The 13959-nt window shown below is 42.3% G+C and overlaps 1 protein-coding gene across 2 annotated transcripts in view; it reads right to left on the bottom strand.

Annotated features, from left to right (window-relative positions):
• Window positions 1-8872: 8872 nt before the first annotated feature.
• arhgef12a (Rho guanine nucleotide exchange factor (GEF) 12a) overlaps window positions 8873-13959 on the bottom strand; it is a 52666-nt gene continuing 47579 nt past the window's right edge. For both annotated transcript variants that reach the window (XM_014330207.2, XM_005915845.3), the window contains 12 exons: window positions 12797-12897; window positions 12467-12544; window positions 12224-12299; window positions 11972-12139; window positions 11771-11858; window positions 11607-11684; window positions 11430-11524; window positions 11113-11319; window positions 10784-11020; window positions 10446-10675; window positions 10244-10319; window positions 8873-10132 (listed from right to left, as the gene is read on the bottom strand). In XM_014330207.2, coding sequence (XP_014185693.1) covers window positions 10122-10132; window positions 10244-10319; window positions 10446-10675; window positions 10784-11020; window positions 11113-11319; window positions 11430-11524; window positions 11607-11684; window positions 11771-11858; window positions 11972-12139; window positions 12224-12299; window positions 12467-12544; window positions 12797-12897 — 1445 coding nt within the window. In that variant the 3' untranslated portion in view covers window positions 8873-10121. The remainder of the gene's footprint in view (window positions 10133-10243; window positions 10320-10445; window positions 10676-10783; window positions 11021-11112; window positions 11320-11429; window positions 11525-11606; window positions 11685-11770; window positions 11859-11971; window positions 12140-12223; window positions 12300-12466; window positions 12545-12796; window positions 12898-13959) is intronic.

Raw genomic sequence — 13959 nt, 5'->3', positions numbered from 1 at the left:
TTATCAAAATCAGCAGAAGCGTGGCTGCCGACAGCGCCATCGATTTCTGCCGCGGCCCTGAGGTTCTTTAAGCCCGGGTGTGGTCCCAGGTCACAGCTCAACAGCTCAGCGCCCATGTGCTCCACTCTCTCCGGTTTCTCTTTCACAGCAGACTGAACCAGGGAGCCCAGTGCCAGCTGGCCCTGCCTGGAGCTTTTTACCCAGATACTCCATCAAACCGCGGTGTCGTAATTAGACAGGGTTAACACTGAGCCAAGCCACGCCGAGCCACAGGTGCCTATTCATTACTGGACAGGTTGATTAAAAAGCATCCCGCAGCAGCAGCAGTCGCTGAATGGGTTCAGGCATCCTCTTCGTTGTTTGGTATGCATGGATCTTTGCTCTCTCAGGTTTTTTTTAAAGCATATTGCTTTCATTTAAAGGAGTCAGTTCATTCATCTCTTTGCATTGGCTTAACTCACCCTCTCCACGGCTTGCCTGGCTCATTGTTGTGCTTGGGACACAGATTACTCCAGAGAGGCTATGGATTAACCGGACTGCGGATGGCACATTGATCTTCAGCCCCAATCCATCCGATATTGGCTTCTGCTCGATGAAAGGAGAGAAGAGCAGCATGAAAATCAATCTTATAAGGTCACGGGCATCGTTTGTGGAAACAGCTTATTATTGAGGTGACTTCTGTTGGATGAAAAAGGAAAAAGAAAGAATTGTCTTTGATTGACTTAAATAATTTCCAAAAACATCTTGTTCGGATTTGAATAAATGGGGAGGGCATCCAAAAATGCAAATATTAAAAAAAAAAAAAAAAGTTGTTAAAACCCGGTGGAGGTGGTGAGGAGAAAACAACCTAATTATTCTGGTTTGACAAGCAGGTGCAGACACCATCCCTCTCTCCCCCTGGAAAGTGGAGAGAGAGTGGCCGTAGCCATAAATCACAATCTGAATAGCTGATTTTTTTTTTTTTAAATTCCACTATAACTTTTTCTAAGCTGTTCACATTCTTTTCTTCTTTCTTTATTTATTTCCTCCACGGTTTGAAATATAATAGCCTTTGATGAGCACCACAAAACTAGTCAGTGATATATTGCACAGAAAAGGAAAAAGAAAGAAAAAAATAACCCCACTGTGCCTCTGCTAGAAGAGCTACACAGAAGTAATGGAGGACTATGACTAATTATTTTGTTGACTGATCTTAAGTTTGACCTCACACAATCTTCACACTGGTGACTGACTTTATATTGATAGGAACAGCGGCTGACGCTGAGGCTCGTGTGCGTCATGCTGCCAATGAATACTGATGAAGGGATTAAACGAGGAGCAGCATTATGTTTTTACGTTTGAAACTTTTATTGGGTGGTGCTGCTGAATGCCACCAGCTGCAGCAACGAGTTAAGCACCAACTAACCAGCCCAATTCCATACAATGATAAAAGATGAGCACAGGCTGCTGACAGACTACCTGAGGTGTCAGACCGTTCTCACTCCCGAGGCGTAACATCCTGACGTTTTGTCACGTCCCGCGGCGTTCCTGGGGAATGCGAAAGGTGACCTTCTGATGACCATCCTACCCAATGTTTCTGCGCAGACGTGGCGCATGCGCACAACACCAACGCCAAATTGACTTCTTTTTCTCTCACCCATCCGGAATACTTCTTAGGGTTATGGTCATGGTTAGGGTTATGGTTAGGGGTAAAGTTAGGTTTAGTCGCAAGTCACCGTCAAATTATAATACGGGTAGGACGTTTTGTCAGAGTAGGATGGTTTCTCAGAACACCAAGTTATGGATGAAATCCAGTGGAATAACGCTCCCGCGGTAATAGACGTTCCAGCCCTGTATTCCAGCCCTAAACCTAACCTTATCCCTAAGCCTAACCATAACCTTATTCCTAACATTAACCAGCACTTTAATGACATTAAATAGTGTTTTCCCAAGCGATTTTAATAAAAAGAGCAGACGTGTAGATTGAGCCCAAACGGTTCTCATATTTCCCCATGTTTCCAATGTCGTCATTTAGGAACGTGTAGGGTGGCTGAAAACGTAATATGTTGACGATTTGTCACCTAAAATGTTACGCTTTGGGAGTGAGGACGTGTTGTAAATACTGATGTGAGTGTGTCCCCACTGGGAACATTACCGAGATACATGAGAAAATCTTTGGGAAGGATATTGATTATCTTCTCACACTACCGCCTATCAAGGTTGCGTTGGGATGTATTAGATGTATCAGCTACCTCTTGGAGTTTACTGTGGCAGCTGAAAACTGGACCAAAAAATACAAATCTGACTCATTTTAACAAACGCCAAACTCTGATAGTTACACAACTGAGTCATCTTCAAAATGCAAGTCTTGCAGGCGTTCCTGATTTACAGTCGGTAGCGTTTGCCAAAAGTGCCTCAAGGAAGGACAATATGCACGATGCTCTAAGGACCGGCTATAATAAGAAGATCACCATGATCATTCAGTGGTCATGCTGACACCATCCTCCCTATTCTGGTATTCTAAACAGTACCCGGAAGTAGACTGCTTGGTCGAGTTAACCTCCTGAACTATCTACAACACATGGTGAAAACCTGAAATTAAGACAGAGAAGACTAGACGTGAATCATGATCATTACTGATCACTGATGACAGATTTAGATATATTTTCATAAACCATTCATTTGCCACATCAATAAACAGCATGGCAGGGCAAAATATTGCATTTTACACACAGTACTGGTACAGTATCTAGAAAATGTGGGAAAATACTGGCATCATATACAGTACTTAGCTACTTCTGAAGAAATTAAAATGGGACCCTAAAAAAATTACTATGTACAATAATGGATTTCAATGCATTTTACATCCGATGAAAACGTTTGTTGTAAGATTCAGATAATTATTTTTTAAAAGCTAGACATTTTAAATGAGAATAAGAAAGAAAAGTATTTCTTTGTGCCCCCCTTTCCCTGTTGATGCCCTACCTGGCCCCCTGGCAAAACTTTGCTAGACCCGCACCTGCACAGTTACCAGCTGTCAGCTACTTAGAAAAGGATCCTGGTGTTATTTGTCTCTCAGAAACAGTTCATAACTTCCCTTCAACTCATTCATGTCACCTAAAAGGTAAACCTGTTTCTCCATCACCTGTTCAGCTCTGATGATTCAGTAAGGACATCTCCTGGTTTCATCTTCATGTTTCCCTCTCACCAGATAACCAAACCGACATCATGACCAGCAGCTTTTACAGCTGTGGCTCCAGCAAACATCAGCTGATACTAGAAATTAATATTAAATAAATTCTAACAACAGCTGATCAAGCTTAAACGTGCTGCTGTTGTTTAGCGCGACATCCGCTGGTTTCCTCTTTCTGGCGCAAAGTGGGCGATAAACAAACAAGAGAGAAAAGCCGATCAGCTGATCATTGATCAGTTTCATGATTGAAGTAGAAACGGGGGGGGGAATGAGAGAAGAAGAGGCAGCTGTGCAGCAAAGACACAGAATAACTCAGCTTTGTGTCTTTTTCATTGTAGCTGAAGTCAAACTGTGTTCTTTTCACCTCTGAATAGGAGACGATTCTGTTTTTTACGGGATGGTTGGAAACTCTAATAACTAACCTTATAAATAAAATAAGACAAAACAAGTTCAACATCATTAACACCATAGCACCCGCCCAGCTGTATCCGGTTGTTCAGTGATGACGCGACGAATCCTACTTCCGGGTCTAAAGTAGTCTGCGTTTAATATGGCTTTTGTGTTGTTAACATGTTTAATGTTATGTATTTTCTTCTATTTGATCTCAAAAAGCTCCTAAAACAGTCAGTGATCACTGTTGACCTCCCTCGGCTTTTATTACCGCTAATCATTTATTTAAGCTCAGTTTTTAAAACCTTAGGATGTAACTACAGCCCAGCCCATGCAGCAGTATATGAATGACTAACCTCGTATTGTGGATGGATTATCTCAGTTGTTCTCCTGGCTGAAGTTTGGTCCTTTTACAGCATCCTGCCATGCGATTACATTTGTTCCTGACCACCGAGAACACTCACGTTAACTTTTATCGAGTGGAAAAAAAGTTAGCTTGTTTATATTATGCTAACATAGCTGTGTCGCTAGCGGTCACGTAGCACATCATTATATACCAGCTAGCCCAACTTCAGTAACCCTACAAACGTCACTGCTGTTTAGTTTTCTGTCTTCATTTATGTTGGAAGTGATAGCAGAGCTGTACGTTTTAATTTGTTTCCAAAACCCCGCAGTCAGGACATGCTATATTGTATTTAGATAGAAGCTAGCGAGCTAACTCCCTGCTAACTTCTAACTCCGTTAAATGTCATAAATTCTGTTTTCATGGATGCCTGGATGTTAAACTCAATTGTTACACCTGGTAGAGCAGAACGCTGATCATTTTATTAAAGATGAAAGACTTTAGACAGTTTTTCAACTCTCAGTAATGCCATAGTGATCGTTTGACCTGCAGCGGAGTTTAGACCCAGACGCGGCTAGTGACGTTAGACTGAACGACCGGATAGAAACTCCGTCATGCTAGCTAGTAGCAGTACCAGTTATTGTAACTGACTGTAAAAGGTCAGCATAACGAAAATAAAGTCCACCTAAATTTGGTCTCTGCTCCTCCTGCCTTTCTGTCATCCACCTGCCAGCCTGTTGCACCTGCTGGCCTCCACCACTTGCTAATGTTGCTGAATCTGTGGAAGCTCCGCCATAGCCATCACCAAACAATTGAGTTATTTTTACACATCTCCCAGCATCTGGCCAATCCACCACCTTTCAGTGTTTATACCGTTACGGAAAAAAACGAAAAAACAAAACATCGGCCCATAAAAACGAAAAAGTCCAGTCCAGCTATGTATGATAGGCACATGAGCATCTAACTTCCCTTTAACATCGTGCAGATAGCCTTGTGAGTGTGTTTTATTTACCTGCGGAAGAGATGAATTATGGGAAAGTGGCAACGTTTCGGAGGCGTTGTGTGTTATTGAACCCTGGTATACCTGTGAATGATGCACTGCTGCAGACACCTCTTCATGGTAACTATTGCCAATAGCAGTGAACCTCTCATTCTGGAAGTGTTCAGAAATGGTTTGAAGGAATTCAAGGTGTTGACTTGGCCTTGAACTTACCCGATCCCATCAGTCATCTGTGGGATGTGCTGGAACGTCCATCCCTCCATTTTCTTCTGCATACCCATGCCCGCGTTGAGGGGGCTGCTGCCTAAGCAGAAAGGTCCTACCTTTCCCCAGCCACCTCCTCCAGTTTATCCAGAGGAACACAGAGATGATCTCTCCAGCGTGTCCTGCACCTCAACTCCACCTCACCATGCTGGAACAGCAAGTCAGTTTCTTTAAAGCCTCTCAGCTTTCAGGACATTACTGGGATGTCTTAAGAGGTCTTAAAGAGACTCCTCAGCAGGTCAGAGCTGTGTTTCTTTGAGGGGGAACTACACAAAATTGGGCAGTTGGTTTTAAACATTATTTAGTTAGCTAACTGTGGCTCAGGAGGTGCAGCAGGTCATGTCCTAATTGGAGGGTTGGTGGTTCAGTCACCGGCTGCCTCAGTGTGCATAACAAAGCATCCTTTGGCACATTGAGCCCTGAGTTGCTCCTGATGTGTAAGTATTAGATAGAAAGCACTTTGTTGCAGAAAAATGCCTGGGTGAATGAGAGATGTTGCATAAAATGCCTTCAGTGCTCGTGTAGAGTAGAAAAGTCAATGCATAGACGTTCACACAGAACCTTGATTTTAGGAGCTGTTCAGAATGCGATGTTTGCAGTGCTGTGTTTCTTATTTTTGTGGAAGTGTGGATAAAAAAGCCCAGATTCTAAAGAAATAACCCCTCCTGTTTGTTCCTGTCACAGCCGAGTTATTTAGTCAACCATCCTTATCTTAGAATTAAGCCCCGTGGCAACAACCATAATGATGCGCTCCACTATAATCATGAGCTCGAGCTCTTTGTGTTACACAGCATCAGGTAAACACATCAATCCTCAACTTGATTTTCAACATCGGGCATGTATGCAAAATTTATGCAAATCAGCATCCGAAACCATGTGGGTAAGTGTGCTCTGTTATGTTTTTATACTATATTTAAAAGATGACACAACTCAAAATGCCTAGTGGGTGAAAAAAAAGAGAACAATGACAGTGCAGGACCTCTGCTTTTGGATGGGACATATTTTGGATTCATTTCCCCCGCCCGTCTCCTCGTGACACTGTTGCGTAGCTGAAGGTGCTGAGGAGAAAGGGGTCGTCTTATCAGAGCTTGACCTGAATTGCCCTCTTGGAAGGCTCCGCTGTGACTGACACCTCTCTCCTCTTTGTCTTCGCCACTCCAATTAGCTCGATGACAGGTGCATGTGGAGAAACGAGACAATCAATTACCATCCCCTCTCGTCTGCCTCTGTCCTCTCCTCATCTTCCCTGTGTCTTTATCACACTCTGCCCTCACCACTTCCTTTCTATTACTCTTAATTTATTGGCTTTTCTCCCTCTTTTTCTTTCACCATTTATACCTCATGTGGATTCACATTGTCTCCTCATAAGATATCCTCTCCTCTCTCTCATTGCAGCAAGCCAACAGTTGGGCTGACAGAGAGAAAGAAAGAGGGAGCATGTCATTCGGGCTGCGATGCTTCATCCTGCTTTCCACTCAGACACACTTTGCAAAAATCACTGCCAGACACAAGACAGGTAGCAGTAAACCAGAACAAAGTCACAATAAATGCTACACAGTCCTCAGTGGGATTCTCTTGACTGTGGCTTTGTCTCATTATGGAGGCCGGCAAGATGCATTTCTTGGGTCATTTATTTGTTAGACTCTGGAGTCAAATGTATGTGGAAAATCAATGGGCACCCTAGGTTATTTAAAACACTGATGTCACTGCAGGTTTTAGGGTGGGTCTTCTCCACATGAAGTTTAATGGTGGAAGTTTGCCACCTGCTGGTAATGAACACCTTTTCTGGCGTCTTTGATCAAAACCTCTCTCGTGGTTTCCTTTACGACGGCTCACGCACTCTGACATTTAGTGCTGCCGAATGTCTAGGAAAATATATTCTGTTTAAGGTCAAATGTATAGTTGACTATGAAGGTAACATTAAAGTGGTCCACACTGCCTGCGCCGTCCACATTTTCAACCCAGTTTTCAATTGTGAAGTTGCTTCGGGGGGGAAAGAGATCTGTAATATTTCATGTGTCATCCAGTTTTCAGTTACTCGCATACAGGATGTCATCTGTTGAGTGGTTGGAAAGTTCAAGCCTTGAATTCATTCACAGTGCAGTGAATTCCTCCAAGTGTCCGACTGTCACTTACACAGATTAAAGTGCAGTTTAGCTATTTTAATATTAAATTGATTTACCTGAACTGTGTCTGAAAGCAAGCGACTCCAGAGACTACAACTATAGCTCATAATTAACTCCCCAAAATGTGTTGGAGCTAAAAGAAAACTATTCTGAAACTAAGTTTAAGGCTTCGCTATAACATGGCAGAAAGGAGCAAAATCAGACTGTTGGAGCATTCTTACAACTGTTACCAAATTAGACACACTTTAACTATATTATACACACGATGTATCTTAATGCAAACAACACAGTAACAGAACAGCTGGTTCAGTTTTGTTCACAACCTAAACTACAAAAGTAAAAAAGTAGTGAAAATCAGAATGAGCCTCCAGACTATCTAAAGTAGCACAAACAGAAAATTATGCACTTCCATTTATTTATTCTCCACCACATCACTTAATAAAACACATTTATTCATATCAGCTAACTCATAAATTCATTTGCCATTTAGCTTGGGTAGTAATTGTTTGCTTTCTGAAATACATGAAAAGCTAGCACTACTCAATCCTGAAATTCTATTAGGAAACTTTGAGGCGTCTACAACTTGAATGCTGCATTAGGACCATATTAGGTAGAATAATTAACCAATTAAAATGGCACTACTGAAAAAAAAATTGAATAACATTTAAAATGTTAAAACCATAAAGTGAAAAATAACTTTTTCGGTCAAGAAACCAGAACTCTGAATAAAACTGATCACAGAGCAAATCCTCCAGTTCTTCTTTTCCCCCTTAAATATTTGTCAAATTCACTTTGAGAATTTTCCTTTTAACAAATTTCCTTAGTGTATTGGGTTACACATTTGCTGAATATCCCTAGATATCAAACGGGCAGAGCTACCCTGTGTCAATAAAGGAGCAGCTTAAACTAGCTTTAATAACAAAATACATTTAGATTTTTTTCTCTATCAAAAAGACTTTTAATACTGAATACTTGTACTACCACTAAGTCCTACTGCTGCTTTGCATATACTGGATATCTACATAGAGGTAACTTTCACTGTTTCTCTCCCTATATCCTGCTTGAAAGTGGTAAAAAGTTGCTTACTGTAGGTCTTAAGGTGTAACCTTCTAGGGAATTATGTTACTGTAAATAAATGAATGAATTTGCACCCATAACTGTAAATGTGTTATATTAGGACAGCATAAATTAGCAGAACCATGAAGAATTTGTGCACAATAATGTCACACAAAGATGCCTGGAGTGAATTTATCGGCATAGACATCTGAAAATTTTCCACTCCATATGTGTAAAGACAGGAGGAGGGATATTGTGAACAGAAGGCACAGTCTTTTCAGCAGGACCTAAACTTCAACCAGACAGATTAAAAAAGAAAAAAGAAAAATAGGTTTACAGTCACAATGTGTTTATTATTTAATGTTTAGACAAGTCAAGCAACTGATCATTTCTTTGTCACTCTGACCTCCAAATATAATAATTTCCCAATCATTCAGCAATTTCTGAAAACATCACCAGACTAGATGTCTTCTTTTGCTAGACGGGAAAATAAAGAAAGAAAGAAAACATCAGCACATCGGTTTCTTTTTTGAATGTGTCATGGCACCATTTATTTTGTAAAGTTATGCATAAACCTTCCAACTTGATCATTGTACAGAATATGTTGAACTTCATGACATTATTAGAATATCAGGGAGTCAGATCAGCATTGCCAATAGTAGCAGAAAGAAAGCAGCATTTGCCAGGAGCTGACACTGAACGAGCACGACCGCTCCTTGGAGAAGAGGGGAACAGGGCGAGACACCCAGAGGCAGATGAGGAAGCATGACATAAAGTGTTGGAAGGGATAAATAAGCATCAAAGCCACTAGGCTGTGAGGAAGAGAGGGAAAACACTCAAACATGGTCACGGGGAAAAAGAAGAGGGAGAATCACACGCAAAAGGAGAAGAGGAGCAGATGAGAGGCAAAACACCCCTCAGAGCGAAGAGGACGAAGGAGTCAGCACAGAAATGCAACAGGACCAGATCAGAGCCGGCAGACTCTTCATTCTAGTTAACACCACGCCTAGAATTTATCTGAAATTCAAGACTCAAAACACAGGTCATTTTAACACAATGGGATCCATCAGCAGTGCAACTCTGGCCTCTTCAGTCCGAATACAGTCCTGCAATTCAGCAAGGTGTGCTAGGGTGCTTTTATGCTAGCGAGCACTCGGCTCTCCCACTAACCCCCGTGTGACTGAAGCAGGAGAAGCAGCCAAAAACTGTAACACCATGGCCTAAAGCATGCAAGCAATATGGGAAACACTTTAAAAAATGAAAAGAGAGAAAATAAATACATCTTGGGATAAAAAAAAAAAATCTTAATACATTATCTTAAAATTTTCCTTTTCTTGTTTTGTGTTTCATATATATATATTCTCAACACACTTCTTTGTACATTTTGGTATAAGTTCTCTTTCTTGCAGGGATTCAAGGGATATGGGTGTTAAATGGTAAAAGGGGAGGGGGGTGAGGTTCTGGCGCAATCCCACATCCCTGATTGCCTTGTGCTGAGGAGGAAGAAGAGGCGGAGGAGGAAGAGGATGGGGGGGCTCGGCATCGAAAAGATGACTCCTCCCTTCAAATGTTTGCTCACACTTAAGTCTCTCATTCTCTGTGGCAACTGATGGAAAAAACAAAACGGGGGAAAAAAAAAAACAGGGCTCAGCAGTGAGAGGACAAGCTTATAAGACGTCCAGAAAGTCCAGGACATGAGAAGTAGGAACAGACTACAAGTCGGTACTTCCTCTTTGGGACCACAGCCAAAAGCTGCTGCACAGACTTCCACTATCTCTTATCTGAGGGAGAGAGAGCAAGATCTGGGATCAGAAAAGGAACAGATACAGGAAGTGATTCATAAATTAAGAACCAGTTATTCATTTGTCAGCGCTGAGCATGAAGTGAGATACCTTTATTTCCATGCGTGTCTGCTGCTGATCTCTCTGGCCTTTGCTGTATTAGACTGTTGTACTTGGCCTCAACCTCCTGTGGGAGAAAAATAATTTACTGCCAGATTACACAATAAAAATGACTACTGTGTATGTGCATGATACCAGTTATTGTGTGTGTGTGTGTGTGTTTCAGAGCTGTAAAGGATTAAGTGTCGGTTACCTTCAGATAATTGAGGTTGGCCTGAAGATTTCGAAGGTGAGAGAGGACCTGTCTGCTGAAAGAGGAGAGGCTGCCGGCCTGTGATGTTGAAGAAAATCTCAAATTGATGCCCGAGTCAGCAGCGCAGCCTTGGGAAGTGCTCAGCTGCTTCCCTGTGGTTGTTGCCAAGATGTCATCGTCTGTGCTGCTCTCCCCTGGGCCACCGTAACCCTCCAGGACTAAATACGCAGCTGAAAGAATCAAAGGAAAACAGGAAGGATCAGGACGAGGCGAACATTTATGTTTAATGTCAGTTTATTCTATTTAAACCATGAGTTGTTCTGACTGCCCAGACCTACCATAGTCATCAGTCGAGTCAAAGAAGCCGGTGTCTCCTGAACCCAGGTCCTGAGCCAGGTCGTCTGTCTGGGAGCCGGTTTTCTCTGAGCCGTTGTGGACCGTCACTCGTGCACGGCTGTCTATGGGGGTGCGCAGAGAGGTGGTCCTGAGGAGGCGAGCCCCTGTGGAGCGTTTAGTTTGCTCTGCAGCTTCCTGGGACATAAGCTGGGTCACTAACACGTGCTTTAATGCTGCCACTGAGCAAAAAAAAAGAAAAAAGTGATAGATTTACAGAGTACAGCTGGATCGCATTTCATGTGCATCAATCCATCGGTTCTGTGCCCCTTACGTGTTTTCAGTGCTTCGTCTGCCCTCGAGGGGAACATGCTAAACGAGGCTCCTCTGCAATCCTCGGCCACTGGATAAGAAAGTTCTGGGTCCACAAAGCCTTCTTCTTCCTCCTCCTTCTCCTCCTCAGTCTTCACTCCCTCAAATGGATTACTGCCAGGTAGCGAAGTCTGCAGTGCGCTTCTACAGACTGGACTGCTTTCCTTATCTATGAAGGTATAATTAAGAGTTATCACAGGGGTTTAATTACAGAAGTATAGCGACACATATTTAAGTAGGACGAAGAAATGGATCGAGGAAATGAGTTGCTCCAGTTACCTGTGGACTGGGTGCTGCCAGTGGATGTGCGGTCCGTGTCTCTACTCAACCTGGAAACTCCCGTTGTAATGATCTCCACGCCGTCTCTTTCCCCACTGGCACACGAGCAGAATCATGTGTTAATAACGAGCATAAACCCTGACCCACTAGATGTGCTCAAATTAGTAAGTAACGTACACGGTCTGAGGTAATGGTATGACGCTGTGAGGCTTAACTTTCATGGCTTCAGCTCTCTGCGTGATTAGACGCTGCCACCTTGTGCAGGGAAATGAAACAGTCATCAGCTCGTATAACAACCGGAACAATGAGATTTAAATGAATCAAAGGGGATTTGCTCTCACGTTCTCTGATCTGAGACAGTGGGCGCCATTAGCTCGTAGATTTGGGCTCCGTTTTCCGACATCGAAAGAACAAAGAAGGACTTGTTGTCTGGCAGAAGAGAGGCTTATTAATGAATATTACTCTACCCTCTATGGATGGAGCCTGTATTATTTCATACCTTATTCTAGTAATAAATCCTCAGAGTTTATGTGGTAACTGACCTGTGGCCACTGAGCGCACCAGCACCGTGTTGAGTTTGATGATAGGGCTGAAGATATGTTTGGTATCTGCAGTGCCCGACAGGTTTTTGCTGTGACACTTCAGTATCAGACGCTCATCTTGTTTCTGTAGGAGAACCAGGATGTCCTCCAGGAGGAGTGTGTAGAGCTCTGAGAGAAAATAGAAAGATGTGGTGTAAGTAGTGGTCACCTTCCAGCTAAACAGCAATAGTGAAACTATCAATCAGAACAAACCGATAGTTTTGTCCTTGTTCACTTTCCATGACAGTGGACCCTCGTGCACCATCGTTTTCTTTGTCAGATCCAAGTTCTGAATATTATGGAACAGGAAATAAAAACAAAAGCTTTAAACTACTGGCTTCTGCTCTGTGCAGTGCTATTTTTCTATCTAGCACATATTTCAAACAGTGAATGTGGGTGTACAACAAGTGAGTATGCTTTAACTGAAGCTAAAAGAGGGCTGGGCAGACAACTCACCTTTAGCTCCAGGATCATTGGGTTGTCTGTCTGCTTTAGAGAAGAGAGGTCCAATCGTCTCTGATAGTCCTCCAACCTCTAGAGGAAGGGAGTGAAATAAACAGATGGGGAAAAAAATGGGATAAGTAAGTCCTCTTTAAGAGGATACTGCTGCCTGTGGAGCAGAAGCAGTGGAAATAAAATGCAGTTTGAGTAAAAAGGAAGCTGAAAAGGAAGTTGGAAAACAAATCATCCTAATGGCAAAAAACATGGAAAGGAGATTCAATTAAAAAAAACAAAAACAAAAACAACAACAACAACAAAAACAACAACAAAAAAACCAACCCACACCTGTTTGTCCTCAGATTCCTTCACAGCCTGGTTGACGTGACTGAGGATCTTTCTGCAGCAGTCTGCTGCCTGCTTAACTTTCTCCTTCTCCTCTGCATTGTCTGAAAGACGACATTAACCAGTAAGGTCTCCTCAGTTCTGCAGAGGACTGTCCGACAAATTGATATTTCGTCCGGCCATTAACACGCCATCATTCCCAAAAAATTATGACAGGGCTTTGGGGGGAGCGGGAGCACACTTCAGTCCCCTAATAGCTGGTTATTCTTTATCGTTAGTGCATTGTCTCGAGTGAGACCCAAAGGCCGCTGCAGACTAAAATGATGGCCCAAACAATGGGCACGACATTCCCCAAAAATGTGCACTGCTGCCGCAGGACCATTAAAATGATAATCTCTCTATTTGTCTCTGTAACTCATCAGTTCTTTTATGCTGCATTCAGATTATCAAATGCAAATGAGATACCATTATTATTATTTTTGTTTATGCCCATAGTTATGGGTAAATTCATTTACATGCTGTATTAAGTCACCAATAAGAACTAATTGGCACGGGGATTGTGACATGATGAATGTGAGAGAAAAGCTGGATATGATAACTGAACTCTGCTCAAGCAGGTCACATGAGGGCGTGCTGCAGCACTGCAGCCAAACTTAAAGCAAGAATTAATTCTGATCTGACATTTACACACTTTTACTGGTAAGCCAGGCTGCACCGCTACTGGGATGAACTAGATGGCTGATATACAGTGTTGGGTAAGTTACTTTAAATTAGTAACTTAGTTACATTACTAGTTACTTCTATCAACAGTAACTCAGTTACTTCAAGTTACTCGTTACTTTCAAAGTAACTAGTTACTAGGGAAAGTAACTTTGGTTTTACTCAGAATTCTCAGAATTATGGAGCATTATTATTTAATAAATGCTCATAATTTATTTTTGAGTAATTTCTTCATGTACATCTATGCTGTATGTTAATAAAAGTGCCTGTGTGACATCTGGGACACAGCTTTGACTAAACTCTCTTTTTGTTCTTACCTTATAGCTTTAAATCCAGCTAGGATACCAAGATGGCGCCGCGAATGGTCGCCCTGGTGCTTCAGTGCGTTACTTTTGTTTTGTTTTTGTGCATTTCTTCTGTGTCTGGGCACTCCTCTGGATATTCGT

The sequence above is a fragment of the Haplochromis burtoni genome, unplaced genomic scaffold (assembly GCF_018398535.1).
Source record: "Haplochromis burtoni strain Fernald_Lab_line unplaced genomic scaffold, NCSU_Asbu1 Contig_15, whole genome shotgun sequence".
NCBI classification, from domain to species: Eukaryota; Metazoa; Chordata; class Actinopteri; order Cichliformes; family Cichlidae; genus Haplochromis; species Haplochromis burtoni.
The sequence above is the reverse complement of the archived record's forward strand: the minus strand, read 5'-3'. Positions and strand labels throughout refer to the sequence as shown.